General features: G+C 52.5%; 4 protein-coding genes across 4 annotated transcripts; 3 read left to right on the forward strand and 1 right to left on the reverse strand.

Moving 5' to 3' along the window:
- Nucleotides 1–6,949: 6,949 nt before the first annotated feature.
- QC764_504167 (uncharacterized protein) lies at nt 6,950–7,357 on the forward strand (the record flags this gene model as incomplete). Its single annotated transcript, XM_062947672.1, has 1 exon — nt 6,950–7,357. The coding sequence occupies one exon, from the start codon at nt 6,950–6,952 to the stop codon at nt 7,355–7,357; it is 408 nt and encodes a 135-aa protein (XP_062798898.1).
- Nucleotides 7,358–7,850: 493 nt separating this feature from the next.
- Nucleotides 7,851–10,310, forward strand: QC764_504170 (uncharacterized protein). The gene is made up of 2 exons (XM_062947673.1): nt 7,851–8,895; nt 8,971–10,310. Exons 1-2 carry the CDS (start codon nt 8,259–8,261, stop codon nt 9,657–9,659), a joined length of 1,326 nt encoding a protein of 441 aa, XP_062798899.1. The 5' UTR covers nt 7,851–8,258; the 3' UTR covers nt 9,660–10,310.
- QC764_504173 (uncharacterized protein) lies at nt 9,811–10,851 on the reverse strand (the record flags this gene model as incomplete). Its single annotated transcript, XM_062947674.1, has 3 exons — nt 9,811–10,278; nt 10,304–10,430; nt 10,526–10,851. 3 exons carry the CDS (start codon nt 10,849–10,851, stop codon nt 9,811–9,813), a joined length of 921 nt encoding a protein of 306 aa, XP_062798900.1.
- Nucleotides 10,852–14,185: 3,334 nt separating this feature from the next.
- QC764_504180 (uncharacterized protein) lies at nt 14,186–14,749 on the forward strand (the record flags this gene model as incomplete). Its single annotated transcript, XM_062947675.1, has 1 exon — nt 14,186–14,749. The coding sequence occupies one exon, from the start codon at nt 14,186–14,188 to the stop codon at nt 14,747–14,749; it is 564 nt and encodes a 187-aa protein (XP_062798901.1).
- Nucleotides 14,750–15,480: the final 731 nt, after the last annotated feature.

A 15,480-nucleotide genomic window follows, 5' to 3' on the forward strand; every position in this document is an offset into this window, starting at 1 on the left:
CCTGCCTTCGACCAATGGCGTACTGACAACCTGGATATCCAGAACCTAATGATAGCTTCCGTTAAGAAGCCCGAGATCCGACAACGAATTCTTAACCTCGGTTGGAGGGCCGACGGTATTGGTGCCTATGGTCTATACCAGAAGATTATCCAAGCCCTACAGCGCGGTACTTTCGACATCGCTAGTATGCTTTTGGAGAAGTATTTTACTCTTAAGCGTGCCAACTTCGCCTCATTCCAAGCCTACTTCAGCCGGCTCGAGGTCCTTCGCCGTCGTCTTAATACGATGGAAATCAAGATCGGCCACGTGGCTCACCTCTGGGCTGCCCTGAACGGCATCAAGACCGCGTACCCCGATTTGTACGACCGGCTGGCAAGGAAGATGGAAGACGGCACCATGACCTAGGCGCTCCTTTGCCAGGAGTATAGCGCCAAGGCCGTTACGGAGGAGACCACGCCGGCTCACTCCAAAATCACCATCGAGACCACCAAGGCCCCGGCCGCGACTACACCCTCACATACCACATCATCAACCTCGTCGAAGAAGTGCGACCACTGCACCAAGGGCTTAAAGAAAGGCAACCAGCACTACATGGGCTATGGTCGTCACCACCCGAAGGGCAAGGCCTATTGGTGGTGTGACCCTAATAAGGCTCCAAAGGATTGGGAGCATAAAGAAAAGGCACAAGCGGATAGGCAAGAGAGGCGGCAGAGTACTGGCTCGTCAACAGGGACTCTTCAAGGCCATACTAGTAGCGTCACCAATACTGGGTCTTCGAGGGACCGACCTGCCCACAGTACCCTGATGCTATCCAACAACTTCGCCAATATATCGCTCTCCACCTACCATGACGATGACCAATCGGATTTTCGTCTCGGCCCCCAGAGGCAGTACTCTCGTCAGTAGATACCCCTGAAGTCTAACAGGCCGTCGAGGCATTCAAAGACCACGTGTACTACGACTCCGGATGCGCGGATTTCGTATTCAATAAACTAAAGTGGTTTACCGAGCTCCACTTACTACCTGAGGGGAGGGAAAAGAGGTTCCTTTCGTCGTTAGGAGATATCATAAAGTGCAGCTACCAGGGAGCCGCAGCGCTAAAATCTACCCTTTTAAGTGGCCAGGTTATTACCCTGGAGCTTAAGGAAGCGGTATACCACCCATAGGCGCCCGTTAATCTGATATCGGCGGGCAAGCTACTCGATAAAGGTATCTTCTGGGACCAGGAGAGTCATAACCTGGTCTTTAGAGGTACTAAGCAGGTAGTATGTAAGTTAACCAGGAATAATAACGTATACCAGATAAATACGACGCCCGGCGCCGATTTCGGTAAAGTATCCCTGGCGAAGACTCCCATTAAGGCCGTAATAGCATCTATTAACTACCGGGTAATGCATCGCCGCCTAATGCACGCTAATAAGGACGATATTTACAAGGCTTATACGCAGGCGGGGATTAAGCTCGTCGGCAATAACTTTTTCTGCGAGCCCTACGTAATAGCAAAGATAACAGATTAACTAGGCTCATCGACCCCTACGCAGACCAATAACCCGTTCGACTTTATCCGTATCGACGTTATCACCCACAAGAACCCTGGATATCTGGGTTACAAGTACTCTATCCACTACGTGGATATATAGAATAGTTATAAGTGGATTAACTTTACAGTGGAGAAAAAGCAGGTATTCGATAAGGTCAAGGATTTCGAGACGAAGATCGCGCGCCAAACCGGGCATAAGATCAGCATCATCGGCCTTAATGGAGGTACGGAATTTGCCCAGGGCTCTAGGACCTTTAACGACAGCCGCCTGGCCACCTGGGCCGACCAGGAGGGCATCACTATCCTCAAGACCGTGCCTCACTCACCGTGGATGAATGGAAAGGTGGAGAGGGCCGCGAGGACTACGCTTAACCGCACCAGGGCTATCATACTGGCCTACAAGGTGCCAGAGAAGCTATTCCCATTTATCATACAGTCTGTAATTTACGTGGGTAACCTACTACCCTCGAGGGTCAACGAGAGAGATATTAGTACTTACGAAAAGTATACCACAAGGCTCAACATACCCGAGGGCGAGCGGAAGCCGTATATTCGGCACCTACGCTCGTACTTTTGCGACGCGTATTACTACGTCAAGCCGGCCTACCAAGCTAATTCGGACAAGTTCACCGCCAGGGCAGAGAAAGGAAAGCTTGTCGGCTACGCAAATATACACGGCAAAATATACTGGGTCTGGAACCCAGTTACTAACAAAGTCGTGAAGGTCAACGCCGTAAAGTTTAACGAAGGCGATTCTTATAGGCCTAACGATAACGAGTATAAGGATATTGAGTACGAGGCAGTCTTTATTAATAGTACCATAGCCGAAGAAAAAGATACCGCCACTAACAGAACGATATCCCTAGGGAGGAAGGTCACCTTTAATAACAAACCTACCACTATACCGGAGCCCGCTACACAGCGAAGTGCTCCAATAGTTAATAAAGGGAAGGCTAAGGACCCTAGGCAGACTATTCTACCCACTCCGAAAGCTACGCCGTCACCAATACTACCTCCACTGCCTGAGGCTTTAGACGTGGAAAACTTTTTCGACGCCGAAGAGGTGGAGGATATACGGTCCGAGGCACCTATCCCACCAAACCATAACTAAGCGCCCTATACCACTGACTCTCCTGCCATGAGAGAGCTCACCTCCCCTGTGAGGCTAATGGGGGGGGAGGAGGGTAAGGCTATGGGGGGGCCTGGTGATGACCAGGCCGATAACAGGCTACTGGATTCAGGCACGGACAGCCTGGTCGAAGACTCTAACGACGATTTCGAGCCTGATACAGGCCATATAGAGGAAGCGGTGGCTTCTCCGCCGGCTTAGGAGCGGCCTCGCAGAGCAACAACAAGAAATTAGGGCCCAGGCTTCTATAAGAAGCTACAGCAGGGTAAGCACCCTTACCAAGGTTTTTTCACAGTACATCTCGATAACCCACGACTACGTGAGGTAGTGGCCTACGCCCTATCCACGGTTAAAATCGACCACCTTCTGCAAACCATCAATAAGCACCATATACCCAGGAACTACCGGCAAGCGAGGAAACTCGAGAACTACTATAAGTATTGGCTGCCTGCCATGAAGGAGCAGGACGCCGGCCTGTTGGAAAAGGACGTCTACGAGCTGGTGGATACGCCGAAAGGCTACAACGTCTTACCGAGCAAATGGGTATACGATGAAAAGATGGACCTTTATACTAGTGAGGTGAAGGCTAGGGCGAGATGGGTAGTGTGTGGCAACTTTGACAGGGACTCCTGGGCTACACAGGACGTCTACGCCGCCGTTGTGAGTAGCGTAGCAGTCAAATGCTTTTGGGCTATTACAGCCGTGAAGGACTGGGAGTACCTTCAATACGACTTCAAGATGGCATTTCTCAACGCCAAAATCCCTGACACCGCACAGTACTACGTACGACCACCAGATGGCTTGGGCAAGCCACTGGGCAAGGTGTGCCGGCTCAAGAGGGCATTATACGGCCTGAGGAAGTCACCTATCTACTGGTACGAGACAGTGAAACCTGTGATGGTTGAACTGGGCTTCGATACCCTCTCATCAGACCTCTGCCTGTTCCGTCACAAAGAGACAGGTGCCCTGGTAGTCCTGTACGTGGATGACCTACTTATATCAGCGCCTACGACGAAAATCATTGAAGATATCGCCACCGGGCTGGAGAGCAAGTATGGCATCAAGAAACTAGGCGAGCCAAAGAGGTTCTTGGGTTTTGATATCGTGAGGAACCGCGGGAAGAGGCAGGTCTACCTGTCCCAGGTGGCCTATATCGACGCCTTACTCGAGAAGTTCGGCTACAAAGACATGGCCGGCGTGGCTACGCCGTAGCCAGCCAAGCTGGAGCTCCCTTTTACGTGGGAGAAAATGACCGCGGAAGTGAAGGAGTATATTCGGAAGACCGGTTCGTTGAACTGGCTTTCTGCTGGCACTCGGCCTGATATCACTTTCACCGTCAACCGCCTTTGTGGGGGCAATTCTGGGCCCTCACCACGTCACTTGGAGTTGATGAAGCACCTTTTCCGGTACCTGGCTGCCACCAGGAAGCTGTGTATTGTGCTGGGGGGTTCCGAGTTCTCGGCAGAAGATATGAAGCTTGTGGGATTCGCAGATGCCTCACACGCGGATGTCTTACCTTGGAGATATTCCACTGGCGGCCACGTCGTCTTCGTGGCTGGTGGGCCAGTATTGTGGAAGAGTAAGAAGCAGACCTTCGTCGCCCTGAGTACGACGGAGGCAGAGTTTGCCAACCTGACGCCTACAGGGTATTCACTGCAGTGGGTGTCAAAGATATTGGAAGACTGTGGTGTGCCACAGCCAAGGCCATACATGCTGTATACCGATAGTAAGAACGCCGAAATCATAGTTCTGAACCCTCAGAATATCGCCAGGACCCGGTGTATCGATATACGGTACAAGTGGGTGGGTGAACAAGTGAAGGAAGGAAGATTTGGTATTCAACATATCTCTGGGTTGGAGATGCCGGCGGATGGATTCATAAAGGCACTATAAAGGGAGAAGCACGCAAAGTTTGTGCAGCTATTGGGAATGCAAGATTTTCCGGTTTGAGATATGCAGGAGAACGTGTATTTGTATGGGAAAAAGGCCACTAGGGCATTGGGCAAAGGAGTCAAAGGAAGTGGGAAGAATCTGGGCGTATATTGGCCTTCGGAGGATATTGACGATGGCTTCGTTTTGGACGGCGGTGTGCTGTCTGTGGGGGTGTGGGGCACCAAAGGGCCCAGGTTTTCCCAGACCCACACCGGTTTGCTCTGGGGCTGGATTTTCTTACTGTTTTCTTTTGAACCAACAACCAACTACTGTAATACTAATTTGCTTACCAATTTTGGCCATTTTTTGGCCTCATTTTCGCCGCCGGTGACTTTCCTAGGTCGCCAGCCCAACAGTAATTGATCACCCTGCGATTTCAAAAAGCCGCGAGCGATCGCCAAATATCAGTCTTTTCAATTCAAACCAGCAAAATCCGCGAGAAGAACGAACGTCTACAGCAGGAGTTGATCAAGCTAGAATTCAATATCCAAGAGAGCGGTCGTCAAGCAACAATCTGTCGGTCCCAAAACAAAGAGCTGCGTAAGGAGAATGAGCGTATCAACAAGGGGTCAGACAACCTGCGATTGGATAGATATGAGGGTCATCGACAACTAGTGTCTGAAAGAGACAGGCTGCGTGATGACATGGAGCGTTTGCAGAACGAATTGAATGCCGGGAGAGCGCGGGGAGATGAGGTGAGACGGTTGAAGGATGAAATAAGAAAGATTCAAGCCGACAAGGAGGAGTTGGAGCGCAACACAAACGCCATGCGTTCACAGCAAGTTGGGAGTGGAACACAAGGAGCGTCCCTTGGACCACAAACGCCCCATCGACCAACCTATGGAACACAGGGAACACACCAAGAAACGGCCTCCTATGGAACAAACTATGGAACAAAGCAAGGAACGAATCAAGGAACGAATCACGGAACGAATCAATGAACAGGCCAAGGACAATCCTACACAACGCAGCAAAGAACGCCTTATGGATCATCCTATACAACGCAGCAAGGAACAACCGAAGACAATCCTATACAGCGCAGCAGGGGAGTTCCTATGGACTAACCCAAGGAACGCCGTAACCAACACCTCAACAACCATCGCCACCTCAACAACCACCTCCGCCGCCGCCTAAAGAACCACCGCCACCACTGCCCCAAGAAACACCTCAGGCAGCGAACCAAGGAGTGTCCCAGGGAGCGAACCAAGGACCACCTGAGGGAGCGAACCAAGAAAACCCTCAGGGAGCGTTCCAAGGAAGATCTCAGGCAACGATCCAAGAAAGCCCCGAGGGAGCGATCCCAGGAACACCTCAGGGGGCCATCCATGAGACATCTCAGGGAGCGATCCAAGAAACACCTCAGGGATCAATCCAAAGAACTCCCAAGTATCGCCGGCAGTTGAAGACAACAGAAGTCCTGCCGAGACACAAGACTTGCTGCGCAAAATCGAAAGACTACATACCCAGAGGGACAACGCAGAGCGCGAAGTAACTCGCTTACAGTCACAAAATCAAGCTGCTGAATTTTATAATCAGGAGTTAGAGGCCCAATTCGAACGTTTAGAACAAGAACTAGCGGCCGAACGATCAAGGCCGCCTGCTGGAGTCGAGGGAGGTTCCGAAATGACACCCGACGTCGACAAACCAAACCGCACAATCCCCAATCTACAAAAGCAATTATCCGTCGAGCGAGAGGAGAAGGAGCTGAAGGAAGTTCAATGCCAGTTCAGAATTTAGGAACTGCAGGATGAAATCAACAGTCTTCGGGACAACGAGCACGAAAGCATCAGCACCAGCTCCCCTCAACCTGAACCTGGCACGACAAGTGTCAACCGGGTCACCGACCAAGAGCTTATTAGCCGTTTCGTGGACCTGCGGGAGGATATCGACAAAGTGATCTGAAACAGGGCTTGGTACGACCTCGAGTCGCCGGCGGTTCTCAACGACCAAGAACAGCAGGATGAATACATGCCAACTCTCTACAGCCACGAAGGCTGGGGCTCGCAGCCAGTCTTGGATCGAATCAACACGTAACGTTCGACGTGGTATGAGAAGCTGTTGGGTACCATTTTCAGCAGAGAAACTTACAGGCTCGAGGGTATCACGATCGAGTCTGACTCTTCAAACCAGCCGCATTATGTCGAGTCGGGCTTGGAGGCATTTGAACGTCTTGTCAGCTCGTATAATGGTATGCCTCTTTTTCCCTTGCATTCCATGTCCTTGAATCAAACAACGCTTTCTGTCTAGTTGACCCAGAAAAAGTCCAAGCCTGGCGTAGTGCCACCGTCGCCTGCGTGGGTCAATGTCAGGTGAAGCCAGGGACCCCCAACACAGCTTTCAATACACTCATGGCTGTTTTCAGGCCAGTTATCAGTTCTTCTTTGACCCAGGAGGCGGGGGGAGACTTGACACGGGCCGTCTGGACCCTTGACGACGACGCCTTCGGGCTCAAGTTGAAGATGCGCATGTACATTCCAGAATGCCACATAAAAGAATTTTATGAGGACGACGAGAGACCGCATATGGTTCAGGACCATGGCTGGGTAAAACCAGTGGCTATCGTGGGTGCTGATGATGGGCGGCTGCCTACGGAGAGAGATGAGAAGATTTCATACATGATCTTTGGTGCCTTGACGAAGGGATGGGACGATGTGTTGGTGAAGGCACACGTTGCCGTTACTGGCGGAAACGTACAGGCGTCAAAGCCAGAGCATGCTGCTCGTGATCTACGAGAAGACGACAATTATGACGACTGAAAACATATGCACGTAACGTAGTTGGCAGGAAGTTCTTGTTCCCAATAGATTTGGAGATGGCGCAACTTTTGCCTTTATTGCTGCTCGCCAACAGTTGTGCATTACATGCTCAGAACAGTGCTATATCGTCCTGTTTGGCGAGAAGGGATGCCCTATTCCCAGTCGTACATACCTGAGTATTCCCTAAATTGCTGATGACACACTCACACCACCCTTTCAAAAGGACCACCCATGGCCAATCTTATCAGCCAAGTCCGCCAAGTCTCAGGGCTGAACGCCAATCTCCTCACGGGTTGTCCCGCACTTTATGCTTGATGAACCTTATGCTGGGCCATTATCTGTCCGCGGAGGATACCGTCCAGTCCACCTAGGCACTTCCTCGTTCGGTGTTTGTATCTGATGCCTGTGCCGCCCGCCACTTCTCACTTGACAGGGTCGATCATCAGCCTTTACGGCTCAAACTCAGGACATGAGTAAGCACCCACTGCAGCATGCATGTCAACACATCTCGGAAGGGTGGTTTCATTGGTCTGACAAAATCCCCGATGCTCACATTTTCTTGGGTGGCTTTCTCCAAGTGCATCTGGATTGTCTAAACCTGTCTTGGGGGTCGGAGGGATGGCGGTGGTTATTTTGGACGAAATATATTGGTCAGCTCGTAGAGCAGGCAGGAGGTTTCTTCAGCTGAGCAGGTAGTGGTGGTCTTGTCAGTGCTTACATAGCTACTTGAGCCTCCCAGATGTCAGTTTGAGGGGATTCAGTTCTTCTTCTGTTTCTTCTCAGCTTGATAATCTGCAAAGAGCCCCTGATCTGGCAACTCGCGTGTTTCGGCACTTGCATCGAACCGACATACCTAGCTACCCGACAGCTTGGGAAGGATTCTCAGATCCACCCGCCCGCTATGGACCAACGAGAGAAAGCTCCCTTCTTGGCCAGCTCCAGGGACATGGAGGAAGCAGCGCAACATGCTGACTCCACCCAGCCGCAACAACAACACCGCCGTGACCTAAAAAGCACCGTTCGCATCCTAGGAGCAACAACCTGCCTCCTCGTCTTCCTCCTCCACATCCTCCTCCAAGTTCCGCTAACCACCACCAGCACCACCACCCTCCAGCCCCATCACCACCATGCCTCCAACCCCCCCCGATCCATCACCCACCCCACCATCAAAAAGCGCATCCCGGGCGAACACGTCGTCCTAGCCGACTGTCGCGACCGCAAAAACGTCGTCTCCTCCCAGATGGCCTACTACGTCGGCGACCCCGGCCCCATCCCCGGCGACGTCGCTATAGTGGAGACACCCCCCGGTCAAACCGCCCTCTGGATCAACACCGAGACCTCTGCCCTCTTCTACAACAGCAACGTCACCTTCACCGCCTGGCTCGGCCCCAAGGTAGGCGACGGGCAGTTTGCCGGGACGGGTGACAACGGCTACGGGAATTTTACTTGTTGGCAGAGGTTCAAGTTTGATTTGTATCGCTACAACAATGATACGATTTGCTCGGGGGTGTATGCTTGTAATCATGATATTATGCCTGGTTGGTATCCCCTCCCCCACCCCCCATCCCATCTTGATGATTTTCGGGAAGTGTACTGATGGGGTTGGGTTTCAGCGGTGTTGCCTACTCCCGGGGCGGGTTCGAGTCCGGGGGCGGGGGCCGGGGCGGCTCCAGAGGCGGCCCCAAGCGGCGGTCTCCCACAGGGAGCAATGATAGGGATCATTGTCGCCGTTGTCGGGTCAGTGCTTTTTGGGATTGCGATGGGGGTTTTCTGGTGGTACTGGCGGCGGACAAGACAGCGGCAGCAACAACAACAACAACAAGGGGACGAGTCACCTGAGCCAAAGACGGAGAATAATGAAGCGTCACTTCCGCCGCCGACATATGCCTCGGCTGTTTTGCCTCAGTCGCCAGCTGCTGCGCCCAAGTTTGAGCTTGCGCCGGGGACGCTGTATGAGATGGATGGGCAGTGGTACCGCGTGGAAATGGCGACTGATACTTCGAGGTATGAGATGGATGCGCAGAGTGTCAAGAAAGGGGGTGGGGTTGCGAGTGAGGAGGTGGAAAATGAGGAGGGGGAGAGTCCGACTAGTTCTGCAGAGGGGAGTAGTCTGTCAGCGATGACGAGGGGTGATACTGTAAGTTCTGTCAACTCGCCGGTTTTGACGCCGGTGAATGCCGAAGGGAGGGTTGTGTCGCCGCCTGTGGCCGGAATGCCGGTGCCGGTGTTGGTTCCTATTCCTGGGCCTGGGGCAGATGATCATGCTGAGAGTCAGGCTCATGTAAAGACCGGTTCTGGTTGATAATGGAAGGCTTGTGTCATTGGGATGGGGAGTACCTCACGTAGCTGAAAATGAAAATAGTGATCTTGACACCTGCAGAGCACTAACGACATGGACCGTTTCCCGGGCAGACGAGATTACCTTGTCTTTCAGTTCACCTGCTCGAAATTGTTTACTTCGATTCCTCCAATAGTTCAACTACAGCATTCTGCCTCTTTTTGACGGCCTTCTCTAGAGGAGTTTGGCTGTCTTTGCCACCACGGAGCGATTTATCTGCGCCGCGAGCCAGCAAGAGGCGAACAACGTCAGCATAACCTCCTCCCGCGGCTCCAAAGAGGGCTATTCTGTGCGACTTGTCCTGTGCGTTGACCTTGGCCCCCTTCAATAGCAACTCCCTGGCTGTATCAAACCTCCCAGCCCAAAAAGCCCAGCGCAAAGGCGTGTTCCCACCCTGGTCCTTAGCATCGACCTCGGCACCGCGTTCAAGGAGGAGCTTAATGATGGACACATCTCCTGCGTGTGCAAAGATATGCAACGCCGTCTCGTTGCGGCGAACCCTGATGGAAACAGGCACGCCAATCTCCAGCAGCTTGCGCACAATGTTCCGATAGCCCAGCTGCGCCGCGTCGATCAACGCTGTCTGCATGTGTGTGAGGGGGGATCACGAGATGGTCAGAGTTCCCCAAGGTGAGCATCTTGAACATGAACTCAAACTTCTTGTGCGCCGAAGCCTCCAAGCGCTTCTCCGGAGCCTTCAGGGCAGCATTCGACGCTCTCTTTGCCGTCTCTGCCCTGGATTCATCTTTGCCAGCGTGCCGTAACAGGTTAGCTCAGCATGTTGCCCGTCTTAGACTGAGAAACAAGTGTCACAAGAGACAAAGCCTCACTTGAGTTCTGTCAGTTGCAGGCATAGATTCATATTTCCTTGTTGCGCGGCCACCGCGCTCGGCAAAAGTCCAAGGTTGTTCCTTTTGACCACCAAGTGCAGCATGTACTTTGCCTGCGGCCACTCGGACTCCTGCCATGCAAGCTGGTGGATATCGAAACAGTTTAGAAATGTCCCCACAAGCGCGTGAAAGACTGTATAGCCAGCCATGTTGCTGTCAAACCCCTGACACAGCTGCATGTAGCAGGCTGAGATCTCGGCAGGGCAGTGGATCCTGCATAAGGACATGATCAAGACGACCTCCTTGGGCCCGAACGGGGTGGACATCGCGGCCAGCAGCGGAAGGTGCTTCATGACGAAGTATGAGACGACTGATGACACGGTCTTTACGTCGGTGTGCTGTGCGAGGGCTCTCCTTGGTGAGGATGCGGTGCAGAATGGCACCGACAACCCTTATGTCGCCCTTGGAGGACCACTTGGTAATGTGGCCTTCGAAACGCTCCGACTGCTCGGCTATTTCTTGCGCTGAATGTCGGTCATCGCATCCTAGAGAGAAAGCTCTCGGAAGAGTGGTATGAATTCGGCCTTACCGGTGCCCAATAAACTCTTGTACCTGCATGGCTTGTTGGCAGCGCGCCGCCATCCTCCAGCTGAAAAGAAGTTCCAGAGTCCTCCAGCCTGGTGATCAAATCGACTTCCACCGAGTTTCGGAGTGCTTAGGCCCTGTTCGAGCTCTGATGGGAGCGAAAGAAGCCGGCCAAGGGAGCTCACCGTTTCCTGGTTTTACATCCCGGTGCAGAATGGTGTGCCACCCTGACGGGAAGCTACTGTATCCATGGAGAGAGCCGTTGTTCCGAGTTGCCTCGAGTCCGTAATGGCAGCGTGACAAAGCTGATCCCAAGGCCTCGACAAAAGTCCAAGCCACATTGTCTGGAAACATCACACTGTCGAAAGCCGGCAAGGACCGGGGAGTTAGCCGCAGAAACCGGGCAGAGCGACGAGCTCCATGGCGGCATGACTCACGTGTTCTTTTCCAGAGTTGCCTCCAGTTCCTTGAATTGACAGAACTCGGTGTATATCTCCATCTTGGTGTCGCTGAGTTCGTGATGAACATATTGGATAATGCGGGGATGGTCCAACGTCATGTAACATCAAAGCTCCATATCTGTGTCCCGTATATGCTTCTCGCGTGCCCTCTGCTGTATCTATGGGGGAAACCGAATGACCATTTTGGCAAAGTTTCAGAGCTCATCTCCGTCAGCGACCATCGTCACACAACCACACCAGGCGACACGAACGTTATGGCACAGCGTGCATTCTACCCAAAATACATCCCCATAGGCGCCCCTCCCCATCATATCCCGGTCTTGGTGCTGCTGGTGAACTCGTGGGGATAGCAACGCCCGTCGGTCCGAGGGTAGCATCTGATCATGGCTTTGCTTCCATCGTCGGTCAGTTTCGCGTCAAAGCGCGAGGATCCATCCTCTGTTGTCTCAGTTGTCTCTTGCGAAGCGTCGAAAGGGTAGCTCGCTATCAATACCATTGACCGTTGATAGCGGCCCCTTTTCATTCATGGTTAGAGTCGATTGGATTGTCTCCACGTAGTGAAACGGGCGCCTACCTACCTACCTACCTGGAAAGGTACATGACCTGTGTGATCGTTGAGACCCTTTTCTGGAGCTGCTGAACTTGTGTGCTCTGATGTTCGGTTTCTTTTGTTTTTTTCCTTATACGTCTGTTTTGCCTCTCAGGTAGGCTGTGTTGGTTTCTTCCTCGCCTGGCTCTTTCATGGTCTTTTCTTCTCCTTCATCGGTAAGATAAGTTAGTGCGCTCCAAGCAATGGCCGAGAGAACTTTCGCTGCTGTCTCCTTGAGCTTCCAGCTCTTTGCTGGTTGTATACAAGGCAAGTAATAGCCCTAATTCTCATCTCGGGACTCCCAGATTAGTGGATGGCTGACGGTGGCAGACCAGAAGGCTCAATGCGTTGGTGACGTTGCTGAAGCATAGCAAAAACACACGGCTTTTCAATGCGGCGCAGAGCCTCGGCTATCTTCGTGAGGACATCTCCTCTGAGACGACCAGAAAGGGGACCCGCGATTACCGCTATGGCTTCGTCTTTACCAAGCCCAGGAGGCTTTGATTCGGGAGCCCGGCCGACGTGTCTGTGGGGGTTTCTCTTGATAGACACCCAGGCGCCTCTGAGTATGCCCAGTCTGACAGACAGGGCGGCCCTGGCCCTCACACTGGCCGAGAGCTTGAGTCGGCTACACGCTGTGAATTGTCTGCATAAGGGGTTGCGAAGACACAATGTTCTGTTCCTTCCCCGACGCTCACAGTGGCACACCGGGGGCCGTATTTCGACAGCCAGTCATCTCTGGGTTTGAGCTCGCCCAGCCCCAGTTTGAGCCAAGCTGGACATCGCCCAGCTGGCCGAATCCTGCTCACGACCTCTACAAGCAACCGCGTGTGCAAGCGGACCCTGGCCGGAGAGCCGAAGACAGCGAGTAAGGCTCCGAGTCGTATAGGAAGGAGCACGACATCTACGCCCTCGGTGTGATTCGGGTTGAGATTGCGTGCTGGCAGCCCGTCCATGCCATTCTGCGGGTTGACCTAGAGCAGGCAAGTCTTAGGGACACAATGCCTGTGAAGAGACGTCTGTTGGAGTCTCATATCCCGCAAAAGGTTCGATTTAACATGGGGGGACACTGTGTGCGATGTGATGGAGGCCTGCCTTAGTGGTTTGGATCTCCCAGAGCCGGGACTCGGCGAAGTCAACCTTGAGAGAGATATGTCCGTTCAAGAGCGTTTCTATTCGGACGTTGTCCAAGAGTTGAAGTTACTCCATGTGTAGGGGGGACATTATTAGCTAAGCTACCCACCTACCTAGACAGAATATCACTGTCCAGGTACTTGTGTGGATGTTCTTGCACGTACTAAAGCCTACCTGTACCCGAATCTCGTTCATCCTCATAATGGGCTCGAAGCCTTGGTCAATGACCACATTGCCGTCTACTCCTCTTTGCCTCATTTGCTATCCATTGGCCCTCGAGTTGCAGAACCCCTTACTAATGTGCCAACGACGTCTGGGCGTTTGGTACACACCTAGCCACGTTTGTGACACTTGCTGGACCTCAAGACGGGGTACCATCAGCTGATTGTGGCTGGAACCAATCCTCACCAATGCAGGCTGGTGCGACTGCCAAGTCTGGCTCGTGGATGAAAATTTCGGACGTCCAGAAATACACAAGACTGTTCCCGCCGCTTGATCATACCTAACTGATAGAACAATGGGGACCCCTTCCGCTGGCAACGCACCGAGACGGTCTCGATCTGCAGGGCTTATACCCTTCTTAGAAAGCCTGCTCGAGTCAGAAAAACGGAGCTCCTCAGCACCGAAGGGTAGGCCACGCAGCTAGCTATGGCATCTTTCGTAAAGGACATGCTCTGATTTGCCGCTATGTGCTCCAGAACGGAGTTGATCCCAACGTCCGTGGGAAAATGGACGTAACGCCATTGCTTGATAGCCCGCATGGGGGGTCACCGTGACGCTGCTGAGGTCCTTTTGTCCTGCGGCGCGGATCCGGAACCTCGCAGTTTATTATACTCCACGCCTCTTACCCTGCTGATCTGGCAAAGAGGAAGGAAAGAGCGGGACGAGTCGATGGGCATCATCCAGCTACTGCTCGAAAAAGGGGCCGACCCGAATGGTGCTGATGACGATGGTGATATCTCACTGATTTCATGTTCTGTGTTCCAGCAGGTCGAGGTCACGCAGTTGCTCCTCAAACACGGTGCCCAAGTTGACGTAGCAAACAACGACGGAAAGAAGGCTATCCATGCGGCTGCCACGGAGTGCGATCCGAGAATGATACGACTCCTCCTGGAAGCCGGGGCGGACCCCAATATTACAACCAAACCCAAATTTTGGCCCCTACGGAGGGCCGTCCTAACTTCCAACATGGAACTTCTGAATCTTCTCCTCAGTCATGGCGCAGACGTCAATTTGTCGGATAGCAAGGGCAGAAACATCGTTCACTTCGCTTGCGCACAATCTGATGCCAACATCCTCAAGAGGGTCGTAGAGGCCAGTCCCGATGCTCTTCCGCAGCAGCGTGATGACAATGGAGGAACGCCCCTGCACGTCGCCGTGCAGAACGACAATGAAGAGATTACCCTAGCTCTGATGGAACTTGGTGGTGCTAGTAAAAGGCAGCGGGCGGAGTAAGGTCATTACCTAGAAATCGAAATCCCCGTCAAGGATAAGACTTCAACTCAGGTAACTTGGGGATATCGAAGAAACGGCTCGTTCGAAGCCAGTCAACTTCTTCGTGTCTTTTCATAGTGTCTGCGCGTTCATTCGTTTATGTAGGTACTAGGGAGAGACTTGAAGCAAGTTTTTTCCATACTTTTATGCCTTCTGTAACCTCGTCGGGGTGCACTTCTGTGAGTTCTGTGAATTTGCCGGTTTTTGATACCGGTAAATGCGGAAGGGAGGGTGGTATCGCCTCCAATTCTGTGGTTGCTCCCAGTTCATCTGGTCCCACCTTTTCTGTCAGGCCCACAGGTTGCTTGCTCTGGATTAGGGCTTTTGTTGACCAGTATATCCCACACACCTTTTGTAGCTTTTCTTTTCTCTGTCATATTTCACCATCATCACTTTTTTCTCACAGCTTTTTGCCTCGCTTTGCACACCAATAATCACTGCCACTGTCCCTCTCTTTCTGTGGTTAAAATGCCGGTAACGTATATTATAAGCGAGTCGTACATATAAGCGAGTCGTACAGTCTCCACCACCCTACAACAGCTATTCTCAATTGCTAGACCACAACACTAGGAACCGACTATAATTACATCAGAAGCAGCTGAATCTGAGGCTTCTTCAGCGTTCTGGCAAGTGCGCGCATTATGGCCAGGCTTGCCGCATATACCACAGCACTGAGTCTTCCTACGAGACCC

The sequence above is a fragment of the Podospora pseudoanserina genome, chromosome 5 (genome assembly GCF_035222485.1).
Source record: "Podospora pseudoanserina strain CBS 124.78 chromosome 5, whole genome shotgun sequence".
In the NCBI taxonomy this organism is placed as follows: Eukaryota; Fungi; Ascomycota; class Sordariomycetes; order Sordariales; family Podosporaceae; genus Podospora; species Podospora pseudoanserina.

What these genes read in the sequence shown, in the direction of transcription:
- QC764_504170 (XM_062947673.1), top strand. Translation starts at nt 8,259, where the DNA reads ATGGACCAACGAGAGAAAGCTCCCTTCTTGGCCAGCTCCAGGGACATG. An exon ending in TAATCATGATATTATGCCTG is followed by an intron (nt 8,896 to 8,970) that starts GTTGGTATCCCC and finishes GTTGGGTTTCAG; the next exon opens with CGGTGTTGCCTACTCCCGGG.